Source organism: Grammomys surdaster, unplaced genomic scaffold (assembly GCF_004785775.1).
Source record: "Grammomys surdaster isolate TR1022 unplaced genomic scaffold, NIH_TR_1.0 125767, whole genome shotgun sequence".
Taxonomy (NCBI): domain Eukaryota; kingdom Metazoa; phylum Chordata; class Mammalia; order Rodentia; family Muridae; genus Grammomys; species Grammomys surdaster.
The window spans coordinates 519,974-533,489 of record NW_021620598.1 but is presented as its reverse complement, the minus strand read 5'-3'; the positions used below and the strand labels follow the sequence as shown (position 1 = coordinate 533,489).

At 46.8% G+C, this 13,516-nt stretch overlaps 1 protein-coding gene across 6 annotated transcripts in view; it reads left to right on the top strand.

The window, feature by feature from the left end:
• Positions 1–12,020: 12,020 nt before the first annotated feature.
• The window catches only part of Arfgap3 (ADP ribosylation factor GTPase activating protein 3), a 49,217-nt gene continuing 47,721 nt past the window's right edge, over positions 12,021–13,516 (top strand). For all 6 annotated transcript variants that reach the window (XM_028788719.1, XM_028788718.1, XM_028788715.1 and 3 more), the window contains exon 1: positions 12,021–12,148. In XM_028788719.1, the coding sequence (XP_028644552.1) occupies positions 12,080–12,148 (69 nt within the window). In that variant the 5' untranslated portion in view covers positions 12,021–12,079. The remainder of the gene's footprint in view (positions 12,149–13,516) is intronic.

Below are 13,516 nucleotides of genomic sequence, written 5' to 3'. Positions count from 1 at the left end.
CCCTGTGCCCCATAGTTCTGACCTTTATAAAGTACTTGTTCAGTAGCTTGTAAATTTGCCAATCAGTTGGTCTTAGTTCCTTTCCTGGGATAAATCCCTGATGCATGTGACAGTTGGCAGTCACGCACACATATGTAACCCTGCTTCGATTTTATGTCATATTTCTTGGTTGTTCTGGTTTCTAGTCTCCATTTTTCAGTTAGAGCCAAGGCTTAGGTGCTAATACACTAACCTGAAAAGGAGGATTTGGTGAGTTTCTAGCTAAAAGCTAAAAGGTCCTTCAAATACTGTATTTTCTTTCTTGGGTAGAAGAGAATTGTGTAATAGACATGTTCTTAATGTCCATGCCAAGAGTAGACTGTCATATTTAGCTATTCTCCTTCCTATCCATGCTTCTTTTGAAATCCCCTATTTGCTACAGGCATTGGGCTTATAGCATTCTATTTGTTGTGGGGTTTGCCCAGAAAAGAATGTATTTGTTCTTAGCACCCCCACGAGGGTCCTGGCTCATCTTGTTTCTGACCTAGTTCTTCCAGTTTTGGTATGGTCTCCTGTCTGTCTTTGGCTCTCTGCCCTTCCTGGCATGTCCATCTTCCTGAGACCCTTCATAATATGGAGCCTGGTACTAATCTTGCTCTCTGTATGCTTTCCTCTCAGGGTGAAGTTGTTTAGGACCTCTGCATTCTCGCATCACCCTTCCTTGCCTAAACCTTAAGCTGTGTGCTCTGCCTTTCTCCTCAAATGGAAACACTTCTTCCTGGGCTGTCCTTCCATCAAAAACTGTCATGGCACTGTTATCACAGTTCATGTACATGTATCTTGCCTCTGTCCTACCTGGCAAACCATGCTGCAACTTCTTGGGGAGTCTTTCTTGTCAAATAGGATGGAGTGCTGGCATTGAGTGATGTTCTCTGAGTAATGCTTTGTTTAATAATGCTTAGCTAACAAAGAGGAAACCAAACTAAAGGTCTACCTTCTCTTTGGGGGATACTTTTAGACCACACTGGAAGAGACTAGAGAAAAGGTCCAGTGATTGGTGGTCTGTAGCTTTATATAACTCCAGGAAGTCAGTGATTACCATTCATATTTAACATGCTGATCTGGGAAGAGACTGGCAGCCAGAAGCTCCTGGGAGCATCTGTAACAATACTAGAAGAAAATTCAGTCTATGACTTGAGGAATAGGAAGATCTGTTTCGTCCAGATATGCCAGGTCATGTTGGGTAAGCAACCTCCAGTCTTAGGGGCTGGGCATACAGCATCTTCTCCCTGTACCTAACAAGTCAGTTTTCGGAGCATGTGACTATCTAGAGGATCAATTCTTAACCTGTAGATTGTGATCCCCACAGGGGTCACATATCAGATCTTTACATTATAACTCATAACAGCAAAAATATAGTTACGAAGTAACAATGAAATAATTTTATAGGTTGGGGTCACTCCAACATGAGGAACTGTATTTTTTTTTTTGAGACAGGGTTTCTCTATGAAGCTCACTCTGTAGAACAGGCTGGTCTCGAACTCAGAAATCCACCTGCCTCTGCCTCCCAAGTGCTGGGATTAAAGACGTGCGCCACCACCACCCGGCTATGAGGAACTGTATTAAAGGCTTCCAGCGTTAGGAAGCTTGAGAAGCACTGCTCTAGAATTCCAGTCTTCTGTGTAGCACTCCAATTCCTGACCAGTGGGGTTTCATTCACATGGAAAGGACTCCCTCTTCCCTTCAGCCCCCAAGGAGAAGATAGGTTGGGTTGAACAGTTACTTCAAAGACCTTGGAAATGACATCTCATATCTGATCCTGTCTATTGCCCATATCGTGTGGATGTATTTATCCTCAGAACATGATTGGGGAGGCATGTGCACCATACCCATAAACAAAAGACCTTGACAGTAGCAAAAATAAACATCCCACCATCACTGTTCCTTCCTGTTCCTACAGGTACATCAATGACCCCATGAAGTTAAGAGACAGTTACTTTTGTAGCTGGGATAACAGTGCCAACAGCTACTGGAAGAAGGATGAGACACCTGTAAAAAAATCACAGGCTCTTCAGGCAAATGTGAGCTGCAGGACCAGGAAGCCAGAACTACAGACTGAAGTGCCTTCTGCACCCTCCTTTCCAGCACTCAGTTCACACGCAGAGTGGCTGGCAGGTGATGTGTGCAGTATGCAGAGAGGCAAGTAGGGCAAGGACATAAGTGGGCCAGCCTTGCCAGTCTGCTACTGCCTGGGCTATAGCCAGGCACAGCTGGGCAGGAGCCATCAGGAGCTTTGATGCTCTGCTCCAGCTCTCAGTAAGTGGTTCTGTAGCTAACTCAAAGACAGAAAGAAAGCTCTATAAAAGACAGGGCCAGCCACCATTTCTCAAAGCCACAACACAGCAGGCCCTGTAGCCTGCATGACAGTTTCTGTAGCCTGCACATGTCTGTTTCCCATAGATGAGGAACACAATTTTCTGGCCGTCTCATGTACAGATGCAGACACCATCCTCCAGAACCTGGGACCCACCAACAAACCAGGCGGCACACTGACGCTCACCCTGCATCATCAGATCCTGGTGTGCTGTGTGGGTAGAGCTGTACAGTCCCACAGAATCAGGTCATGTCGAGGAAGCAGCCATTAGAGCAGAATGTCAGAGTGCCCCTTCCATTTCTCTCAGGAGCTGGAGGGTTTCCTCCCCATGTGAAAGGCAGTATGATGGGAGGAGGGCAGAAGCACAAGACCCAGCCCGGCCACCTGGGGCCAAGAACATAGGTCTTGGCTGGACCTGGTATCTCACTTATCTCTATAGGTGGCTCTCTTTGGAGCCTCAGTTTCCTTCTCTGCTGTGTGGGCACAATACCTATTCTGTTTAAGCATGGAACTGTGTTCTCCAAATACAATAGCTGAAGGTCTAGCCTGAGGAGGTAAGCTTTGCTGAAAACAGCCTTTTAGAGGTGAACAACTTTAAACAGGTTCAATAGAGTGGCCCAATGCAGCAGGGCTGCTGTCCTTATAGAGCAGGAGAAATCTGCTCCAGCTACTCAGGAAAAGATGGCCAGAGGACTGGAGAGAAGTGGTCGGATGTCCAGGAAGCTGAGGACTCTGGCAGACCCACAAGCTGGGAGAGGCAGGAAGGACCTGCTTGGAGCCTTCAGGGGGAGTGTGGCCACACCTTGGTTTATGACTTCTGTCTTCTAGAACTGAATGATGAGCTTCCCTTGTTGTCTGACACCCAGATTCTGTCACAGCAGGCCTACTGGTGACTACACATATGTCACCCTCCCCACAGGTGGCTCACTCAGATCATAGAGACATGCTGTACTGATTCCGGCCTTTGCCACAGGCCAAGTACAAATGTAGTGGAAGGTACCTCACACACAGAAGAGCAGGACACTGTCCCAACCCTGTCCCCTCCCCTAACAGCTGTGTAGCAGCTCAGTTTGCTCCTCAGCATGATGGGAACAATGCTGTCTACTCTCCAGGCTGACACAGATGACATGAAAGACAACAGAACAGCTTGCAGTGACTGCTTTCCATCACTTTAAAGAGACAAGGGACATGCCATTTTCTACTGACAGCAAGCTTTGACCTGACATTCAGTTCTCAAGGGTTCTCCCAGATGGATGTAGGAAGTGGATTTCTCTCTCTGTCCCCATTCCTCCTGATGCAGGCACGCTGTATCACAAGTCAAATGGAAGTGTCTCACTGTTCTGGTCTCCCCAGGACCTCCAGCCATCAAGATGTCAAGGTCATGCTGGCAGCAGGGATGAGAGGGCCTCATGAAGGCCTCTACTAGGGACTGTTCTGGGGCCAGAAGACATGAGGCCCGGGCAGTGCTGCATCAGCTCAGATGGATTCTAGAGTGCTGGCTCTGGCCGCTCCAGGCTGTGGCACCGGAAGAGACTGTGCCAGACCCATTTGGAGCTGACAGCATCAAGTCCACCATGCCTGCCCTGCTCAAGCCTTCCATGGCTGTGCTGTGAATGTGGTATGGAAAACTCTTGGAAAAAGCCCAGGTCCTTCTAACTGCTGGACTATTTGAACACCTGCTCCATGCTTTGAGATGTGTTCTAATGAAGCTTTTCTAGAACTTCTCATACTTTTCCTCATTCTGTGTTAAAATTGACACATAACAGGTTTTTTCCCATCATCCCCTGTTCACCACACATCCCCTGTCATTTTTCTTTCCTCCCCAGGTTTCAAATGTGGGAGCAAGAATTTCAGAGCCTACATTCTCCATGTTCAGGTGCAGTCCCTGTGCTTCTCCATGGCAAGTTGTTCTCCCTGTATCTGCTCTGCCTCTCACTGGAGCAAGGCTCAACCAGGTAGATGTAGGTGAGAGGTATGCACCCTAGCAGTTGGTGTGTTGGATCCCAAGCATACATCTATGTTGATGGCATAGCTATGAGCATAGCTGCCTTCCTCATTCATTACATGCCTGTGTTCATTTTATCAGTGGTGAGGGCTGTGCTGTGCAACCTTCCAGCCTAGATCTGGCCCCAACAGCTATAGCATATGAGGCACCTTAGAAAAAAGGTCTGAATGGGCCTGGGTCTCACTTTCCTTATAAGAAAATGAGTATACTTTTTGTGTCATTATGTTTTGAGTCTGTAATTCATTTTGAATTACAGGCACAAAGCTGCATGAATTAAACATTCCTAAAGTCTGTCTACTCAGCCTCTTATTCAAGGTTGTCCACAGGAAGTGCATTGAAGTAAAAGGAAAGATTAACAGTAAACTTACAGTCCAGCTTAAGCAGGTCTCTGGACGGAATGTGTTAAATCCCTAGGATGTGGTGAAAGTGAACACCTGACAGATATGCATAGGCTCAGAGACCACAACCACTCAGTGGTTGTGTACTCACAGTACTCAAAACTTGAGTACTGTGTCTCCTCACCATTGCTTTCCTGGTTCCAGACAGTTTTGTTTGGTGACAGGTGTTTCTTGGAGTGAGGGCCAGCTGGGTTCTGGGAACACTTGTTTATTATAGGGCTTTCCATGTAAGTTTCTACCAGTTGATGGGTCTTTAGGATGCATGTGAGAAGCATTCCTATGGCAGGTACTATGCCAACATTCAGCACTCCACGTCAGCCTGTGATTAACCTTCAGAGTGTCTATTAGCATGTGGCCACTTCAATGTTCAATCTGCAGCCTCTCGGGTGGAGGTACATTAGACCCACTCTTCTTGGCCTCTCTGGAGCTGGCCAGCTTTTCCTGTTTGTACACTGTACAGTGCACTCTTCTGCTTCTACCTATAAGTAGAGTGACTATGAATGGCCATGCTGCTGAAAGTGGCCTTCATGCAGAAGACTCCCATTTTCAGATTCTTGTTCTGAGGACTCTGGGCTTTCTGAAATCTCTGAGTCATTTCATTCCCTCAAAACCTCCCATAGCTGTGTTAAATGCTTTTATTGCTGCCTCCTGTTTTGAATGTGTGTACTGTCAAGATTTGGAAGCAGGTATAAAATGTGAGTACATTATCACTTCAAGTAGTCATCAGAAAAGAACCTCATTTGGTCATTCTTCACAGCTCATTTCTTCCTGGTTTATACTATAATGTTGCTTTTGAATAGTTTCCTTGTTACTTAGCAAAAAGCAAAGGACCTCACTCCACAAGTACTTGCCGAGTAACTGTCCACCTGCCAGACATTCCTGGGAGTGGCTAGTCTGCCTCTTGTTGCTTTACAGGCTAGTGCAGCCTCCCATGTTCATCCTATGTTGCCAGACAACAAGTTTCTCTTCTTTTGTTAACAACAGAGACAAGTCAACAGACTGGAGATTCTCTGTGTACAAGTACTGACAGAGACTATCTGGTAGGTTAGAGAGTGATGCAGACTAACAAAAAGCAGCTCTGAGGGTATCTAATGCCTCATGTTGACTTAGGGGACAGGGGCAGCTTCCCATGGCTGGTACTACTGAACCAAAGGCTTCTGGTTGCATGTTATCACGTACAAGAATATCACTACTTTCCAGTTAGCCCACTTCCTGAGCGCCCATCTTTTACTAGACATCTTTTACTTGTCTCTCAACCTCTGAGTAGTGCCTGTTCCCTAGCAAGTAGGAATAACTGTCCCCATTTCACAGATGAGGAAACTGAAGCTTAGGGTAGTCACAGCATCTGCAGAGGTCCTACAGCTCAGTAGCTGGACTGAGCTTTTTGTATAGTCCCTGGTAGGGACAGTCTGGATGTCAAAAGCTGATTCTTAACCTCCTTTGCCAAGAGTATGTTGAGTATTGACTGCCTTTCCCTCCCTCACATTTAGGATGCAAATCAAAATATCCAATGTCTCATCCTTTGAGCTGTGGACTTTATAGGGCACAGGCATTAACACTCAAGGTCCCTGGGGAAGACAAAGGCTCTGTTCTCATCTTTTTTTCTCTCATAGTCTTTACCAGGTTAGCTAACTTTTTGTTTTATTTTGTTTTGCTTTGCTTTTTTATTGTTTTGTTTTAACTGTTTGCTTGGCTAGACGTCCAGTGCTTCTCTCTGCTTGTTCTTAATCTGAAACAGCAGTTCAGAGCTGCTAACAAGAAGAAAGCTACACAATGCCATTTGTGATTTTTATCTGCATTGAACAAAAGACCCCCTCAACCAATTGCTGACATCTCTGATGGCCATCAGGGTATCTTAGAGGGCTTGAAGGAGAGGACCAGCCCTGGTGATGTTTCATGCAAGTCTGCTTTTGTGGTTGCCTCAATCTTAGCTTGTTTGTCAGCCATATCCAATAGAGTTGCTCGTGATGGTTTATATTATGCACCTCTGCCCACCATAATGCAATCTTCTCTGCTTGTCTGCCTTGGGGACAGTTGGTGCAAATCTGCCTTTGTGGCTCAACCTTAGCTTCTATGTTACTCTTATCCAGTAGGTTCTCTTTTGACAATTTGCAATGTGCACCCCTGTCCACCATAATGCAACCCTCTCTGCTTGTCTGCCCTGTATTCTGGTCTGGTCACTGACTGTCATGAGATATGGTGGCCCCAGCTTGATCTCCTCTTTGGACTGCAGACTGGCTGCAGCACTGTTAAAGGCTTTAGGCTTTGTCTTTGGTTCAGAAATGCATTTGTTTGAGACTGCTGACTAGTTACTAAATTCCAGTAGACTCTGGCTTCAGAAACTTTCATTTGAGCTGGTCTGGTGGCTCATGTCTGAAATCCTAGCACTCAGGAGGCTGAAGTATTAGCATTGTCAGGTTGCAGTCAACCTGTGCTACATAGTGAGCTCCAGACCAGCTTGGGCTACAACACGACATCCTGTCTTCAAAAATATAATGAAAAGTGGGGGTGTGGAGGAGGAAGAGACCTTGGATAGGGCTGCTCCTCACACCTGTATCGTGCCTTGTTCATTTTTGAAATCCTCTGTGCTCTATGTTGACTTCTGATACTCTGAATTTGGCAGAACTCTGCTTTGTGAGCATCTATAATTCTATTTCTCACACCCATGGTACCCATGCCTGGTATCATAAAGAGCAGCTCTGAGAGCCCTGAGCTTCTAGTTGCCGCTCGTGTAAACAAGTTACATCCTTTTCAGTCTCCTAGTTAAAGAGTAGGCCTGGGAATCAACCCCTGGGCATCTGAGTGTTAATTGAGATTCATTAACATCCAAGAGGTTCAAGAAAGTGACTTGCTGCAGTGCATTAAATATGAATTAAATTAGAAGACCAGTTGGCTGGACATTGGGATTTGAGTTACTAGTTAAAACTATGTGTAAAAGGAAAAGAGACTCCTTTTATCTAATCTTTTGTGAAATTATTCCAGACCCTCATCTGAGACTCATGACTAAGCTCCTAGGCCTACAGACCCTGTGATCCAGACAGCTGAGGGAAGACATAAAAGGTGGACGTAGGACTAGACCCTGAGCAGAAGAGAGAAAGGATAGATAAAAGCCAGTACTTTGTGGCAACCACCTCAGGGTAATTCAAAATGCCCCCAAAACTGATCTAACAAGATCCAAAGCACATGACTCAGAACTAGTGTATATTTGGCCAAAAGGAAGGGCACTAGGAAGTGGCTGCTTTGTAAAGGGCTGGCCAAACAGCAGCCCTAGCCCCAATGTAGCCATGGTCTCCAGATAGGTAGTGTTAGCCCCTGGATCAAGGAAGCCCATGGACTTCAGTGGAACATTATGTGACACTTATGGCTGGTTGTTATGGTTATCACATTTGGGTATGAAATAACACCCCAAAGCACTGATGGGTTGAGGGCTCCTCAGCAGGTGGTGCTGGTGAAGAATGATTGGATCATAAGGGTGATGACGTCAGAGGTTTAATCCATTGATTATTTCATAGTTGGACAGTTAGCCCATCAGGCCTATTTGCAGGAAGTGGGACACTGAAGGGCTGTATCTTGCCCTCAACCCAGTCTCCTTTCTATCATGAGGGAAGCACTCTTCTTTGCCAAGTGTTTCTTTCTATAATCAGTTTTGCCTCAGGCCTTCAGTGATGAGGTCAAAGAACCATGGACCAAAGCCATGAGCCAAAATAAAGCTTTACTCATTGCAGGTATAGCAAGTGTTTTGTCACAACAGTGGATACTAACACACACGGGTAATGTTTTTTGTCTATATGTATGTAAAAGTGAATATTATATATCTACATGCATACTGTGTACTCACAATATTGTATACATTGTGCACATTGAGTTAGAAATAAACAATTGTTTATAAAAGAAACTTGTGAAGTAAGCTCACCAGAGACTACCATGCCCACACTTTTGTTTTGCTTTTTCTTGTTTGGTTTGGTTCGGTTTGGGGTGGTTGTTTTTGTTGTTTTGTTGTTGTTTCCCTTGAGATAAGATTTCTCTGTGTAGCCCTGGCTGTCGTGGAACTCTGTAGACCAGGCTGGCCTCAAACTCAGAAATCCTCTTTCCTCTGCTTCCCAAGAGCTGGAATTAAAGGTGAGCCCCACCACACCTGGCTTCTCTCAAGCGCTTTATTTTTTTTTTTTTTAATGGTTGTAAGGCGATGAGTTGGCATTGTTTTTATTTACTAATTTGCCAACAGACATCCAGTTGTTGCAGCACCATTCATTGAGTCATCTTGGGACCTTCAGAAAAATAAACCAAACTGCCATCCTAAATCTTTACTCATTTCATAATACTTTTAACTGACTTCCTATGGTCAACTACTATGGCAGGCCACCTCCTCTCCAGTGCTCTGCCCACAGTGAAAGCTATGGCCCAGTTCTCTACATTCAGCTTACTTGGTTACCTAGCAACCCCTGCTCTTGAATACACTCGAGAAGCTATGATTTTGGAGATTAGCTAGCATTTTCTTTTTATTCCACCAAGAGTGATGTTCCTTAGAGTGTTTCAATTTTTTTTTAAGATTTAAAATTAAAATGTGTGTGTGTGGGTGCATGCATTTGTGCACCAGTGAAGGCGTGTCTGAGGAGTCCAGAAAGCTAGAGTTTCAGTCTGGAGCTTCCTGGGGTGCTGGGAACTGAACTCCAGTCCTCTGCAAGAGCAGTATGTGTTCTTAGCCACGGAGTCATCTCTCTAGTGCCAAAGCTGGAATTATTCTTAATTGGATGAAACTTACCAACTGGAGCTTTCTGCTCATTTTTTTTAAAGTAACATTTTTTTTCTTTAAAAAAAATTATTTCATGTGCATTTGTGTTTTGCCTGCATGTATGTATGTATGTATGTATGTATGTATGTATGTATGTTTGTGTGAGGGTGTTGGATCCTTTGATTTGAGAATTAGACAGTTGTAAGCTGCTGAGAATTTAACCTGAGTCCTCTAGTAACCACTGAACCATCTCTTCAGCCCTCTGCTCAGTTCTTACCTGGAAAAAATTCAACTGAGGGAAACAATTTCAGCAGAAGTTTGCTGAGCAAAATAGTCAAAGCAAGCTCTCCACAAACAGACTGCAGTGGGCTGTGCTGCTGTGAGTATAGGCACAGTGGCTTCCATTGGAGTTAAGCATTTTTATAAATACGAGGTTTGTAGGATATACAACAGGTAATATGATCCTATTTCCCTTTCAAGTCAAAGTGAACATGAAAGTGCCTTTTAGGGCATTTTCCCCATGAAGCTCTTATAAAGCCTACAAATAGGGTGGGAGGGAGTCAAAGCTACAACATAAACATGCAGTGAAGCTGGCTGATTCAAGGATGGACACCTTTCAACAGCATCATGTGTACAACTGGGAAAGTGACCTGATGCCTCAGTTTCTGATCCTGATATTTCCTTGGATCCATCACATTTAAATCTCAGCCTAAACAGCAGAAGGGGTGGGGCCATGGTTTCCTTTGTTAAAAAATTTTATCTAGGGTCTCATGTACTTCAGGCCTGCCTTAAATTCACTATGTAGCCAAAGATAACCCTGAATTCCTGAGCCTCCTGCTTCCACTTCCCAAATCCAGAGATTAAAAAGCTCACATTGCCATACCGGAATAGCTGTTTTCCTAACTCCTACAAATTACCCATCTATCTCTATATCTATCTATCTATCTATCTATCTATCTATCTATCTATCTATCTAGAATGAAGATAGGAAGATCCTTCAAATGGTGAGAGTTGTCTGCAAAAGCAGTGTGCTATTCCTGAAGACTGCACATTTCCTAGCCTTGGAAAAGGCCCAGCTCTGGGTTCATGAATACACAGCCTGAAGGGATCTAGCAGGCCTGAGCATGACAAACATGGCACTGTCAGGCCTTGCCCTTCCTCTTTCCTTGCTAAAAACTGTTAGATTACATTCCTAAAGCTAACCACCAAGGTCTGTTACCATATTTGTTCACTTCCTGAGGCTAACCACCAAGGTCCAGCTATCAAAATGCCCCCTTCACCTAATTAACACGCCCAATCAAACATCCTAAAGGGGCTTCCCCTTTTGCCTTTATAAACTGCCACTTGCCATCCAGAAGCAGCCCTTTGTCCCTCTGGGGCAAATAACCTCTCCCTTCTTCCTTTTCCCTTCTTGCTCTATCTCTTGTCTTTGTCTCCTATTTCCTGCCCTCTCTGTCACTGGAGCAAATCTTTGTGCTGAGAACTTTGTGTATCCCATGCCAGTTCTGGTCCTTTCACGGCCTATGTGAGGTCCCAACTTGACACCAAGGCCCTTTCCAGAACATCCCTGAAGTTGCATTGCTGCTCTGGTCAACATATTTCATCTCCAACTCCTTCATACAGGTGAATGCTAGGAAGTACCTAAAGCGGCCTGGCTGGGAAGCAGCAAGTTAAACTGAGACAGAAGCTGGGGCACTGCACTTGACACCAAAACCTGTTTTTCTTCTATTATGCTCTACCTAAGGCCATGTTTGCCAGCTGCTCCTCCCTGAACCCTATAAAAGAGGCACCTGCTCCCAAGGCCAAGCCTTCTAGTTACTGTTATCCAAGGTTTAGATGGAGCCCCAAACACTAAACATAGACATGTTTCTGGTCTTTCTAGACTTCTCAGTTCTGACCCTGACAGAACTTGTTGCCTAGAGACAAGCACTCTCTCCATTAACAGAACAGACAATTATAATTACAAGATTACCAAGCCAGTATGGCTTGTTGCTGACTTGTAATCTGAGCAGCAGGAAGCTGAGCCAGGAAGATCTCCAGTTCAGCCTGGGACTACACGGTGTGCTCTAGGCTAGCCTAGGTTTCACAGGAGAGAGAAAATAAGACAGCAGTTTCCTGTAGATTTTCATTCGGGGCTTGGCTGAGAATGAGTTCAAACACTACTGCTCTACAGGATCCACGAGGCTGGGACCCGCCGACTCTGCCAACCTGAGAGATAGGTGTGGGCCAGCAACGGGATGCTGGCGAGTCCGGTGGATAAGCCTGGTGCTCCCTGCAGGACCCTGACTGACACTGAGGGCTGGGTAAGGACTGCGGAGGGGTAGAGGAGGCTCAGAGTTGGCCGAGCGTCCGCGCATGCGCCTGCCGCGCCCGACTTCGAAGTTGGAACCGGGAGAAACCAGAGGCGCTGGTGGACCTTCGGAGTGAAGGAGAACGGCGCGTGCGCCCGCTTGTGGGCGGAGCCTGGGCGCGGCAGGGGCGGGGTCTGTCGTCACGCGCAGCCCCGCCCCTTGGTCTCCGGGAGGCGGCAACTGCTTCTCCTTGTCTCTTCCCGGTTGTCGGGGACTGCTTCACCTCGGTTCTCGGTGACTATGGGGGACCCCAGCAAGCAGGACATCTTGGCCATCTTCAAGCGCCTGCGCTCGGTGCCCACTAACAAGGTAACGGTCGCAGGCGGGCTCGGGACCCCGCGGCCCGCTGGACCCCGGTGTGGCCGCGGCCGTGGGAGGAGCCGCCCGGCCTGTGACACGTCGCACTGTGGGCCTGGCAGCCGCCGCTCCCCCACCTTCGTCAGCAAGGGACGGAAGAGGGGGCGCACACCAGGGGCTTAGCGACGGAGTACTGGGTCTGGGAGCACCTGGCCAGAGGCCGTGGGACACAGGGACATGGGCATCTGGAGGATGTCCAGGACCAAAAGGCAGAGAGCCTGGGGTCACAGAGAGGACTGGGGCATAGACATGTGGCATGTCAACCATCCGAGGGCAGAGCTCCTGGGGTCACAGGAATGGCTGGGACATGGACAGTTGGGGTGTCCGCCACCAGAGGCCAGAGCACCTGGGGATAGACAGAAGACTGGGGCATGGACATCTGGGACAGGAGACCAATGCATCTCGAGGCAGGGAAAAGACTGGGGTATGGGCCTCTAGAGTATCCAGGAGCAGAGCCAGATGACCTGGGGGCTCAGAAAGAAGGCTAGTTCGTAGCATCTAGGGGTGCCTAGGTCTGGAGACCAGAGCACCTTGACCCAGAAACACAGACATGGTGGGGTGGAGGGAAGAGACAGTGGAAGTGTATTCGTTGGTTGTATAGTTGGGCTCTGAGAAAGCTGGAGAGGGACAGTTCACTCCTGGCCTCTGTGAGCTAAGGGTAAATATTATAGCCAACTAGACCGAGGAGTGTGAGTGTCTAGGGGTCGGAACTCTAGTACTAGGTTCTGGGAAAGAAGGACTTCTCCCCACCATGGACCTTATCTTGAGTGTTCTTCAGGGCTGGGGACCTGTTGGATCTTTGTCACCATTGTCCTTTGGTGGCAGCCTGTTTCCCAATCCAGTAAAGCTAAGGTTCTCTGCCCTGGTTGCCAGCTTTCTCTGTTCTGAGGAGGAACACAGAGGTTTACTTTCACCCCTCTGGAGGTTGAGATCTGCCCCTACAATTTTCCTTTCCCTTATGTGTCCCCACCCCCCATCCACTGGGCCTCATAAGTTTTAGCATGTGGCTGGCAGTGTTGTTATGATACACAGGGTTAAGGTGACCACTTCCTTAGGATGACGGAGTAGGGTGGAACCCGAGGAGTGCAAAGGGCTGTCGTGTCACTGTGGACTCTCCCCACCCCTCTCCAAGTTCCATCTGGTGTACACCTTCACCTCTGAGGAACCATCTGTTAACGGGCACAACCATGATTACAGAGTCCTGAATGGCTGGCATAGATAGTTGTAGCACTTCATGAAATTCAGGCATTTTATGTCTTGATGGTGGAAGGGAGCCTAGATTTTTATAGCCTTATGATGAAGGAAATGGTTAAATGGGGG